Source organism: Pieris napi, chromosome Z, assembly GCF_905475465.1.
Source record: "Pieris napi chromosome Z, ilPieNapi1.2, whole genome shotgun sequence".
NCBI lineage: Eukaryota > Metazoa > Arthropoda > Insecta > Lepidoptera > Pieridae > Pieris > Pieris napi.
Genome location: NC_062259.1, coordinates 3563529 through 3576992, shown reverse-complemented (window position 1 = coordinate 3576992; position 13464 = coordinate 3563529). Strand labels below are relative to the sequence as shown.

Sequence of the window (13464 nt, the reverse complement as noted above, 5' to 3'; positions counted from 1 at the left end):
AACAAGTTCACGGTCAGTATTTTAAAAGGATATTTTCATCGAACACTGTTTACAAATTATAATTATATGGTAAACCATCGAAACCTTTATGCGGGTTTTACCATTGTTTGGAATAACAAAGAATATAAATCTTGTTGACGGTAAAAACTCAAAATCTGGTTACAATTTTAAAATAAAACAACCTTGACCAGGTAACTAAATATACACTTTCTTGTTTAGGCCTTAAATTATTCTTTCTTACACTCATATCTTTGTCTGTGGTTTGTATGTCAAAGTATTGTCTACTTATCTACCTAGCTATCGAGAATTTGGCTACTTTTTGGGTTAGCCTAGGTTAGGATATCTCACTACGGCACTCTATTGCGGTTGAGGCAACTATACTCTTGAATGCATTGCCGGCAATTTTAGAATTGGCAACATTTTTACATTAGTGCTCCTGATATAGTGTCGAATAATGTGCAATGCTTTAACTTTATATTTTCGACTTTTTTTTTTTAAAGCTTTATTTAACCCATACAACAATTGGTTAGTTTACATTCCTTAATTATAGTATTAGTTGTGTTAGTATAAGTTTTCATTTAGATATCTTTTTCTTTTTTAATGGTCTAGTTTTTGTAGGGCCCTTTTTGGGGTAAAAGCCTCCCCCCTCCCCCCTTTCCAATTTTCTTTGTCTTGAGCAACATTCATCCAGTTTTTCCCCACTAGTTCTATAATGTCACCTGTTCATCTTTTCTTTTCTCGTCCTATACATCTCGTTCCAGTAGGTCCAATCAATTTTGTTATTTCTAGCGTCCATTTCGGGATAAACCCGCGCTTTAGCAATATGACCTGCAAATTTCCATTGTTGCCTTAGAGCATGTACAAGTCCATCTGTAAGTTTAGTTTTATTACGAATGTCATCATTTCTTATTTTGTTTATTCTCCTCAACTTAAAGGTGCTTCTTTCCATTGCATGCTGACAAGACAGGATTTTTCTTGTTGTTTTCTTGCTGAAAACCCACTTTTGACTTGCGTATATCAGACAAGGTAGAATATATGAATCCATTATTATCTTGTGTCGTAGACATAATTTTCGACTTAATAAGGTATAAAACACAGCTTTACTGATAATAAATTCCACATATTGTCGTTTGCCAATAATTATTTAATTTAAAAACTTTATATTATTATACTCATGCAATACTTGCTATGGGTCCTTGGCTCAGGAACGCCGTATAAAAGCATCCCTTTGTCATTTTCTACTAATGGAATGCTTTCAACAATTTTTAAATTCAATTTATCGTCATATTGACGCCGATAACCACATTTATAAATATTGAAAACTTTCAAACGATTCACTCTCAAAATCACTCTCGCTCAATGTAGATGTGTGTATTAATTAAAATTTAGTCAGATTCTTTAGAATTTAGAACAGTGTTAGTTTAATTTTGATGAGTAGGATTCTCAGACTTAGACTTATTTTTATTTGTGAAAAAAAGTGTTTTTAAGCAAAAATCTATGTGTAAAATCTAATTGATTGTTGCCTGACAAGAAAAAATAATAAATAGGTAAAAGGATTATGTGAGAATTAAAACCTCTATAGAATATTGGCAGAGAGCTACCCCTATATAGGATATAGATTTGGACTCAGATAGCATCTGTTTCCTTCGAAATTTTCTTTTATATACAAGTAGATCCATCCTTCTCAGACTGAAACATGTGTCGTATTTTCGGACCAAAAAAAACATGTTATTAATTCCGAGGATAGCCGGGATTTGCCCCTCCGACCTTCGGAGAGAGTCTGACGCTCAATCCAGCACTTTACGAAGAAGAATAGTTTCACATTTGACATTAGCTACTGTCATTTTGTAAAATAATGATACCACATATAATAGTGTAGTGATGAACACAAAAATTTATAAACAATCGCGATTTATGTTTATGTAATCATAATATTGGTGTGCCAATTAAAGACTAAATTATTGATTTTTATTTAAATAAATACATAATTATTTATTAATTAGAACCGCTGCTTTATTTTATAAAAAGTTGATATTTTTGTTTTTTATATTAAAAACAAAACTTATATACTGCACGAATATCTTGTTTCATTGCGAATCGATATTTTGTTGGGTTTTTGTTAAACTTTTGTAACGTTGTGTTTGTTGTTACGTTTATAGTTTTTTTGAACTTTCAGTGAATCTATTTGTTTTGGATTTGAAACCAGAGGAATCGATCCGGAAATATTCCATTTCCGTATCGAATAATTTCGCAACGTCACTATTTAATACTTGTCATAACGTTGCAACACTGAAATTGTCAAATCTGGAATCGAATTAAAAGTTGTAGTATAGAGATAATGGAGAAATTCTCATACCAAATTTGATCCTATGTATATATTCCAGAAACGTCACATCACTAACATTTGTGTCATACCTTATATTACATTTAAATATCTTTGCACAAAACCTATCTAATACTGAAAAGTGTATAAACCATGTTGTATTCAGTTTTCTAGTACAATGACGTATGTAAGGCAAGCTTTCGTAGGCTGAGTCTAGATTCACAATAGAAGTATCGTTTGAGTAAGGGCTTTGATGCGCTGTCCGGATAAGGCTGGCATTATCTACGATGTTACTTTTAAGTCATTACATGCATACTTCCTATACTTATGCGATTGTTTGGAATTTTTATGTTTCCTATATCAAAGTGGTTTTGATAAGAAATCTATCAAAAGTAACAAAATATTCACTAATATTAGACCGTAAGACATGGAGAAGTGAACGATAGATGAGTAATACTGATAATAAAAGGATATAATCAAGGAAAGAGTGTTATGGAGCAACTCAATGCAGACATTTTCTGGAATGTAGAAGAGCCTTTGCCAAAAACGGAGCAGATAAATCCCGTTCATATACATTGTGTTCAAAACTGAAATAAAAGAATGAATAGATTGTATTCTATAAATATAATTCTGCTACTTGTTGTAGGTCACATTAATGTCAAAATGAGTTTGTTAGGAGGTCAAAATATAATTCAAACGCTTTATTATTACCTGAATTCTTTAAATTCACATCCCGATATGACTTTTTAAGTTCGCTTAGTAAATATTTCATGTTTGAAATGTACTAATTTAATACTAAATGTGTAATTGTACTACAATCATAAATCAAAATGATATTTTGGGATTACACACTTAATGCCGATATAACTATTTTATATTAAATTTGTTTATTCACGTAGTTGGAAAACTCATTACAAATTAATTAATAATTAGGACAACGGGCGGCCTTTTCCCTTAATCCTTTATTAGTTCGGTCACAGGAGATGTCTCCCATCACAAGGAAAATGCTTATAAAATTACCTTAATGTAACTGTATTTTTAATATAAATTGATTTGTTACTTTCTTTTGCGTATCTTTTTAAAAGCGTAACGTAGAAGGCGGATATATGTATATGCATATATATAATACATATGTTGTAATTAAATATATCATCGGTTTCCATGCATACATTTGCAAGTACTACGCAATTCAAGTAAAACAATATTTTTAGAGTCCTATGATTTAGCTGGACATACAAAAAAGGGTTTTAAACAAGATTTTTTAATCAAAACCTTCATTTTAGCGTAAAACTATTTTAGCTTTCACTCATGTGTGTAGCTATAAACTATCCGGTACGTGCGAATGGCATTGTTAAACGCGTTTTGATTGAGTGTTTACCAGACTGAAATAGGTAAGTCATTAAACGTCATTAAACTTAAATTTCATTTCATATCAAGTGCCAACCTTATGGGTCTGGGCTACAGATCTTCATAGTAACTTAGAGTATCTGATAGAGATGAATTATCCGTATAATATGTTTAAGTATTCATGTTAACAATATATATGTTGCAGATTCAACGCTATTAATAAATTGCAAAAATGGTGTCACTACCGTCGTCCGACATTATTACTTAATATTTAAACACAGTCAGCGCGCTCGTCCGACGCAGGCGCCGATCAAAGAGCCACTATACTCAAGTACTCAACGATCGATTTTACGCACTACTGAAAAATAGACTTTGACATCTTACAACCTGTAAGATGTCTATGATATTGCGTGGCGTTGCCATTATAATAAAACAAATGACATCGTGTTCTTTTATTTCATAATCTCTGACATATATTGATGATACATTTCATTAATGATCTTGAAACGATCACCCTTCCGTACCCGACGCTCGCTGTGATTTTCCGGTTTTGGTATAAAACTTCGAACCATTTCGCTTAAAAAAATCTATATACTTAGCATTCAAATCCAAATACAAATGAAAAATTTCACATTTGGAATGGACAATGCTTGCCATAGTTGCATGGCCAATCAGTCAAGTCATATTTGATGGATGTGTTTTGATTGAATTTTAAATGAAACCAGCTGTTCATATATTGATGCTACATATAGTATAAATAACACATATTATGTGATCCAGTGGAACTCAAATCGTCAAATATTGTTTTAATTTCAATATGTTTACTTTGTAAAAAGGCACATATTGAAAAATGTAGTTTTACAAATCATAAACAATTCAATCTTACGTTCAAACAAATGTTATAAAATACATACACACAAAGGGAAAATAAGTGTTCTAGTTAAACAGCATTATATCATAAATAACTTTGAATGACGCCTACCTCTTCCCTCATTTAAGAAGGAAGATATAGTACCCATTACACGGGCCTTGCTTATAAAGATAATCTATATATATATAAAAATGAAACCCGTTTTCCGTTGTCACGACATAACATGAAAACGGCTTGACCGATTTGTCTGATTATTTTTTTATAATATTCCTTGAAGTACGAGGATGGTTCTTACGGAGAGAAAAATTAAAAAGAATGAGTGAAAAAGTCTAAAAACAACACTTTTCTATATTCCCATACAAAATATTCGTAATAATACTTAAAAGTCAATTTGAACTTTAATACCATAGCATAAAGTTCAAGTGTTAGTGGAGGGGTTCCGGAAAGGTAAATTTTTATTTTTTGACATAATGTATTTGTTGTCTTATCAATTTTCTTTTATTTTATCTTACTAGCTAGACCGGTGTCCCGAATAGCAGAATAAGTATTTTAAACAAATAAAGAATCGACTGTTAGGCGGTACGATGTTCGCCAGGCCAGCTAATAATCAATAAAATTGCAGCATTAGCAGATTTAACCTAAACTCATCAAACGCTTCGAAATCGACAATTTAATTACTACAAACAAACAAATAATTACAAAACCAGAACTAAAAAAAATCAGTGGCGCTACAACCTCTTTAGGTCTTGGCCTCAGATTTCTTAATCTGTTTCATGATAATTTTTAAATCTAATAGGCAAGTAGGTGATCGCCTCCAGTGCCTGACACAAGCCGTCGACTTTTGGGTCTAAGACATGTCGGTTTCCTCACGATGTTTTCCTTCACCGTTCGAGCAAATGTTAAATGTAAAAAGAAAGTCCATTGGTGCACAGCAGGGGATCGAACCTACGAAATCAGGTATGAGAGTCGCACGCTGAAGCCACTAGGCCAACACTGCTCAAAACCAGAACTAGGAAATTTAAATAAAAAAGATTTTACGTTCAACACGTAATATTGAGATGGAGCTGAGTAGTGGTAAAGCATACTAATATAACTATAATTATATAAGAGATTTTCCTTTCTATGCCCATTTTCTCGGTTGGTGAAGGAAAACATCGTGAAGAAACCATTAATTTTCTGTCAATTTTATTTAACATACCCTTTATTATCCGTTAAGATTGATTGCCGATAGTAGAAACCGTACGACATTATTGTAATAAAATATTTCACATATTTTACTCAGCTGTATATGTCGATATTAATTCTAAGATAGTACTGGATAGGTGATATAAATTTATGGACGACATACCATCAGTTACATGCACGTCGCTTTGTCAAACATCCGTCATCTTTATTAATCTCAATCTCATCTCATCTCGGATAATCATTAATCGCTAATGCATTGTTAATTCCATAATGTATTTGAATATCTATAATTTACAGTTAAGAGGGCAACTCTGCGCTCTATAACAACATAAATCGAAAGGCCGGCAACGCACTTGCGAGCCTTCTGGCGATGTGAGTGTCCTATATGCGGCGGCATGACGTATGTTAAACATAAACAAAAAAAATCTAATAAGAAACCCCTACGGTTATATAAGAAGTTGCATATATTTTGTATATATATATATGATTTAAGTTACACTTAAAAGCTTATGTGAATGGCAGACAATACATACTATGTATCCCTAAAATGTGTACATTTGTTATTTACTTGATATATACTATTATTAGATAGAAACAAGACTAGCAATACATAAACAAGTCCAGGTTATTGCTTTTTAACTCACAAAAATTAACCAGTAGGTCGGTCTAGGTACTGCTGGATCGACAGAGTGAGGACCTGATGCAGCTAAAATTCAGCAGGTGAGAGGACAGGGAGCACTGGAAGTTACTCATTATGGAGGCTAAGACACTTTTTGGGTCGCAGAGCCAGCGGTAAGAGAGCAACTAAAAAATACTCGGAAGAAAAAGAAATTAACAACGATATCCCAAAGTCAAATTATACTAACACGACCTTCAGTTATGAAGAAAGAAAGAGCACTTACCATGCTGTGACCGCTACGGCTGCGGAGGCTGAGCCGTGTCTTCCAGTCACGTCTGGACGCATGGCCCTCCGTACTGAATGATCTCTTCAAAGGCAGCGACATCTTGGCACGAATTAAGATATCACTAACATAATGCGTCTATATCGCGGAAAGTTGTGCACGGCACTGAGTTTTTATTACATCTTACACTTAATTCAATCACTAATTAGATATCACGAATTAGATAGACTGAAGAAAATCTGAAACAAAAAGTTTTATTAGTTTTTGCAACATTTTTAATTCTTTCGGTATGAAAGTGACTAATGTATTAATTTTAAAAAAAAATTTTTACATACAAAATGTTTTATTCAATCGAAAACCTATTGCACCCATACAAAAACTGAGTAGCTTCGGATATATGTCTTTAATTGATACAACAAAATAAATGCAGGGATCGGCTCTCTATATTTTAATGGATATATTTCTTGGATATATTTTTCTTGTTATTTTAAAAGACAACTCTGTACGATTGGAGTAAATATTATTTTCTAATTCCTACTCCGGCTACCTGTGTATAAGTGTATTTGCTTTTGTCAAGTACAGTATTTCCTTGTTGAAAATGCCAAAATCATACTACATAGTAATCCATGGTAAGTAATCCGATGAAGCTTGTTTCTATGTGTACACAATTGCATATAAATCCCTTTGAAAGCACTAGTAATGTGTGTCAGTGTACTTTTTACACTTTGTAGGATTTATAGTTAATTTAGGAAAGATATAAAATGCAGCCACGTTGTATATTAAGCATTCCCTTTTGACATAACAATAATAAAATAAATTATAGGACTATATAAAAATGTTAAGATCAAAAGTGTTTACCTGAGACATATTTCACTAGATTTTGAATTATGGTAAAAATTATTATGAGCAAAGAAATGTTTAGGCGTCTTTTTGCGATTAATATTATATTCATAAATTTAGCATGGTGTATAATCAAGAGTTCGATTCTCATAGCAACAATTGTTTTTGCTTTCCCAATGCAGGCATGCTTTATTGCGGCCACAGTGAAGAATTGTTTGTTAGGGCTCGTTAACCAGAATAAGAGGCACACCCCATGCCCAATCGAATACTAAATAAAAGTATATACGTTCACACTATTTTGCAACGAAGTGGGTGATAAGTAAACAAAGAACTGGTAGGAGCAGTATGCATGAATGATCGCTTGTGCGGCCCTTTGATGGATTGCACTAATTACTATATGTTAAGCGAGCTTCTCAATTCATAAACAGGAAACTACTTTCCCTGTCTGAATAATCACTTTTACAAAGCCTTTTTTTCATTTTATTTCTCACGTAAATCAACGGTCGAGTCGGTCTGAAAACAATGCTTTTATAAAATTGAATGAAAATAACTCAAGATGGTATTCGACCGATTCCGTTGACATTAGGTATTTATCTAGGTCAAGTGGAAAAATGAGACACGAAAAGCGCCAATATTTCCTCGACATACCGAATTCCAAATGAAACATTTTTCAAAAACCCTGAATATATTTCAGATAGAGATGCCAAGAGATGGTCACAGTGTGCGTAGCAGAAAAATGTCGTCTATAGCTTTATTACTATAAAATGTTTTTCGCGCTTTAAAAAAGTAATTTTTCAAATATTTTTTTTCGTATTATATATTTCCTTATTTTATTGACATCACAGCCATTAAACGTTTTCGTAGATTCTGAATTTATCGATGACGGTTTCAATGAAGCTTTCGATTTGTGAGACAATTTTTTATATATTTGGAATATAAAAAAACTGTTAACCTCTACACTAAAGCCAAGGTAATATAATACTGGTTGTAATTGCTACGAATTATATATTTTAATATAATATGCAGCTGTCTGTACTTTGTACAGCACATTGTCTTTGTAAAGTTCTATATTGTCGACAGCACTTCCAGTGTAAGTGAAATCTACATACAATCGCAAAATTTCCTTTTGAAGTTTCAACTTAAAAAGCCTTTTATGATCATAGGTTGAACTTAAACTTAAATTCTTCAGACATGGTTAAAACATGGCAAAACTTAATCTTTTTAACTCTGTCTGGAGATGTGATTAATTACGTAATTAACGAGACATTCCTAATTGACGTTTCAAAGATAAGAAATTATCGAAACTTTGAATGAAAGTATCTCATTGGAGTAAGAAATTATCTTATGAAAGTTCGCTAAGTTATTTACAATGATGATTTTTATAAACATAGATAAGGCGTAATTATGGCGGAATGTCGTTAAAATGTTTCAAACAATTTAAAGTACGTTCGAAACATCCAAACGCTGCTTATAATTCAACACATATATTTGTCTTTTGACCGATTTGTATGTGTCAAAGGATACGTTTTGTGGGCCCTCTTATAAGAATCAGCCAATAGGATCTTCACATTCCTTTTATTTGAATAAACACTTTGTATACATTTAATTATCCAAGCATTAGAAATACAATATTTGGATTTGGATATATTTTCTAAAGAAATTTTTATTCATGTATTTTATTACATAAAGAATTTTAGGATTATTGGGTTCTATACAATCCAGGGTTCGGGTACCACAGCTCACTCAGAAAGTAATTCATAGGCAAAAAGGTTACTACCTATTAATGTATTAAACATGATTCATATTGCTTATTGATTTGTAAAAACAAATGCACTCACGTTTACGTGTTGTGTCGCTATACTGATGTGTTGGCTGAATTCCGAAGGTTTTATGCTAGCATGTCAAATGTAAACGCGCCAATAATTCTTCAGCATCTTTTTCATTTTTATGGACCCTATGTCTTATGTAACAATAATTATAATCTACTGGCGCTACCACCTTGTACGGGTTTTGGCCTCAGATTGTATCTAGTTAAAATCATTTTTGGAATATATGTATGCAATTTTTTACAATTCGTACACTATATTCACATCTAATAACTGTTATCAAGCACTCGTGGGATTAAGTTGAAGATTACTCTAACGAAATGTGAATGAATATTAAAATTAAAGAGCACATTTTTCTACCTTTATACCCTGAAAACTCAGCAAATGCCGCCTCGATTTAAACAAAATTGGGTACAAAGCCGTCTTAATCCAAATAAGAGATTCATTTGAGAGGCGTAAAAGCATTTCGTGTTACTTCATTTCAGTGCGAGGCAATTTAACATTGAGATTTCACTGGTTTAAAATTCACCGTTTAATATTAATATATTATAACGTTAAAAAGCATACGGAGTGCCTAGAAACAAAGAACTGAGTTTAAAGAAAAACATATTTACTGTTAATGAAACCGTACTGAACGTACGTACCGAATGAACTGTATAAACTTATGCACTAATCAAGTGTAAGATTCAGAGGCCTAAGGTCGTCCCTTACAATCCTGTCTGTGCATCCTTCTATGTACATATTTAATTGTTCTAGGACGCTAAACATCGTAAGGGAACTGGTAAGTCTCCAACAAGTGGCCTGAAAGGCCACTCACTTATATAAAAATAAAATGAAAATGCAATAAACAAAAAAAATGAATCATAATTTAAACTACAGTGTGGTTTTTAAAATAAGAACTCCGAACACTACTCTTAAACACATCGCCTCTCTCTGAGTGGAAAAAAAAACTTTTTTTTTCTTTATGAGATGAAAATGCGCTTACGCAGGCCCGCGCCATGGATGTCGAGCGAGACGTGGGGACTGTGGGTCTGGGTCTACACTCAAAGCCCTCTGCTATTAGGTAGCGAGACCCCGCCCACTAAAAACACCTCAGCCCTTCACACGCCCTTAAGATGACCCAAACTACCAGGGCTTATATCCGACCTAGAGAGCTCAATCACGACCTGCGGTTTCGAGCCACTTGACACCGAGACCTCAGCCTTGAACCACCAGCCATAGTACGGTCAACCCCAGACCTCTCTCAGCAGCCTCCTTCTGCAGCACTACATGCTTACAGAAGGGGACCATTGCACTCCGGGCCTCCTCACTCCTCACGGTAAAGTGAGGTCCAGGATCAGGTCAGGTCATGGCGCTCCCTTGTCCAAGCCACAGTATGCTCCGCCGTATCATTCGGAGCTTCACAGTGGTGGCACCACGCCTTCCTTCTAGGCATCTTATGCAGATACCGCCCAAAGCATCTATGCCCAGACAGTACCTGCGAAGTCACGGCGCCCCACCGGCGCCCAGTCTTAAAAGACTGGGTGAATAGACGGTGCTGCCACTGTCGATGCACCAGCGGAGGAAGCCTGGTCGTCCAACCACCAACACTTTTAAGACTACTAACCCCTTAACTACTACAAATATTCATATATTTGTACCTTATTTAAATAAGGTTATGTATTTATTTAACTAGTTAAAACAAGTAAAACAAAATAAGTGATAAAATAAAAATACGTGTGGCACTCGGGGACTGCCGCGGTAAAGCTATTGCATAGCATTTTTTATAAAATTATGCAATATAATTATTTATTTATTTCTTGCAGTTTTTTTTTCTTTGATATTAATTCAATCTACCACTCTACTAGACTCAGACTAATACGCCTATCCGATCACGGTAAACCGATGAGAGACGCAGTATGCGTTCTGTCCCGCTCTAACGCGTATTGGCCGCACCTATATTACGTCATCGTGTGTTAGGTTTATTTCGTTACGGAATTTCTTGATTGGGTCGCCGCGCTCAAAGCCCGCGATAAAATCTATGCAATAGCTTAAAATTCTAAGGATCTGTGGCTAAAATCCGATAGGCGGACTGAAAATACATTCAAACCCTAAAATGTATTGTAATTCATTGAAGCAACGCACTTGTGTCTATAACATGATAAGAATTATCAGTTTTTATAATAATTGAAATACCTTTTTGAGATCAACCGTTATAGTTCACACTTATAAGTGATATCTTATCGAATACGTTTTGGTAATTTACAAGATAACTAGTAGAGATAACATCAAATTGTAATTGATTGGTTATCAAATGATTGTAGCTGATGTTTATCCATATTTTATAATATATTATTAGTCTCGATTAAATTCATCTTTTTTCATAAATGGTTTATTAATTTTTTTTTTAAATATATAGATATCTGAGAACATTAATGATTATTACTCATCTTATCAACAATAGTGAATCAATTAAAAAAAAAGTATGTATAGCTACCGAAACAAATTAATTCGGGCTATTAGCCCGTAAAAGAAAACCAAATACGTAATTAGCCTAACAGTATCCTTCCTACGGCAGTACAATTGTCATAGAATATTCATCGTATCATAAATGATAGGGTTGACATTCAATTAGAAAACTCATTCAGAGAGAACAATTTCAAATTTAATAATAAGCTCATTATTTTCAAGCCACACAGGCTTGCAAACACAATTGCCCGTTCATATTTTTAATCATTTATTATGGTTTCTCCTGAATGCATGTAGCCGGGCACGATTTACAGTTTTTTTCTTTCTTTCGTCCGACTAGACCCAATGTCCGTTTGTCAAATCTGTAGAAAGAGATCGCAAGACTAGGTTGGCTCACTTTATTCACTAAAAAAACCACACACGCCGATAAATTTCCACCGATTATCTTAACCAAAGTCGCGGGTAACAGTACTGAATATGTATATAGGTCAATTTAATACTTTATCAAATATGCTATATTTTATTGCCAATGGACATCCGTCAATTAAGAATGACATAAAACTGTTATGGATATACTTTTATTTCGTTTTCACATTTGAAACAATACAGGTCACTTATTTTTACCGAGAGCGTTCTAGCAAAGGGAATTTTATTGTTTTAAAAATATGGAAATGTAAGGCCATTATTATATGCTTTTAAATTACTAGTTAAAGTAATGAAAATATGCTTCAGTTCTGTTATTTCTTCTGTGTTACTGACAAGTTTGGAATGAGCGCGACTTCATTGTTAGCCCAATTATTGAGAAGTTCACACCTTTTTATACATTTAATATTATTTGTGATGTGTCTATGGTTATATAACTGCTTTGTAATTTGTATAAGGTCTATTTCGGTTTTTTTTTTCAAAAAACTCACGAAATATGTTGTAAGAATTGTTTTTCATAATAGTATGAAGTTATTCCTTTCGTTCGTTTAATTTATTATTTTTTAATTTAAATATTCTCTCTGTTGGTTATATAGAACTATAGTTTTTTTCCGGATAAACAATAATAGTAATGGTGTTCTGTTTCAATATCTCGGCTTTCATGGATTCATTCATACAGTTTTACGTAATTGATAACTTCATAATGTGAATATAGCCGTGATGGTGGTTTGTTGTTTTAATTTCTAAATATATATGATCCGATAAAGGGCATAATATTAATTAAGGTCGTGTGGATTGAAAACTTGGTCTAGAATTGTGGCTGTGTCATATCTTATCCTCCATTCTAGTGTAGGTAGTCCTGACTGCGTGTGCAGGTGTTTTTTTTTTACTTATAAACTACGACTAAGCGAAATACTGTAATAGTTTAATACCTGAGAAAGTGTATAACTCATGATGGATTTATTTAAATTGACGAAAATATAACGATTATTGTTCATGTGGTCGTATGATTGCCAAAACCGAAATCCGTAAAAAACTAAATCCGTGCGAGTTGAAGCCAGTATACAAATATTATAAAACTAAAGAGTTTGTTTGATCAAACGTGCTAGTTTCAGGAACGACTAGTTTGAATAAAATTATTTTAGTTTTGGATATGTCATGTTTGTTTGAATTTGTTTTTTTCATAAAATTAACAAGTGTGAAACTGCGGATCCCTGGTGAAAAAAACACACAGAGATTTTATCGTTTTAAATGTTGAATTTGTATTTTAATTTCAATTTTATTCCATAAAGATATTCC

The 13464-nt window shown here is 33.2% G+C and overlaps 1 protein-coding gene across 2 annotated transcripts in view; it reads right to left on the bottom strand.

The window, feature by feature from the left end:
- Positions 1-13464, bottom strand: part of LOC125062570 (adenylate cyclase type 6) — a 144432-nt gene that overhangs the window by 91331 nt on the left and 39637 nt on the right. For both annotated transcript variants that reach the window (XM_047668575.1, XM_047668574.1), the window contains exon 2: positions 6629-6867. In XM_047668575.1, the coding sequence (XP_047524531.1) occupies positions 6629-6730 (102 nt within the window). In that variant the 5' untranslated portion in view covers positions 6731-6867. The remainder of the gene's footprint in view (positions 1-6628; positions 6868-13464) is intronic.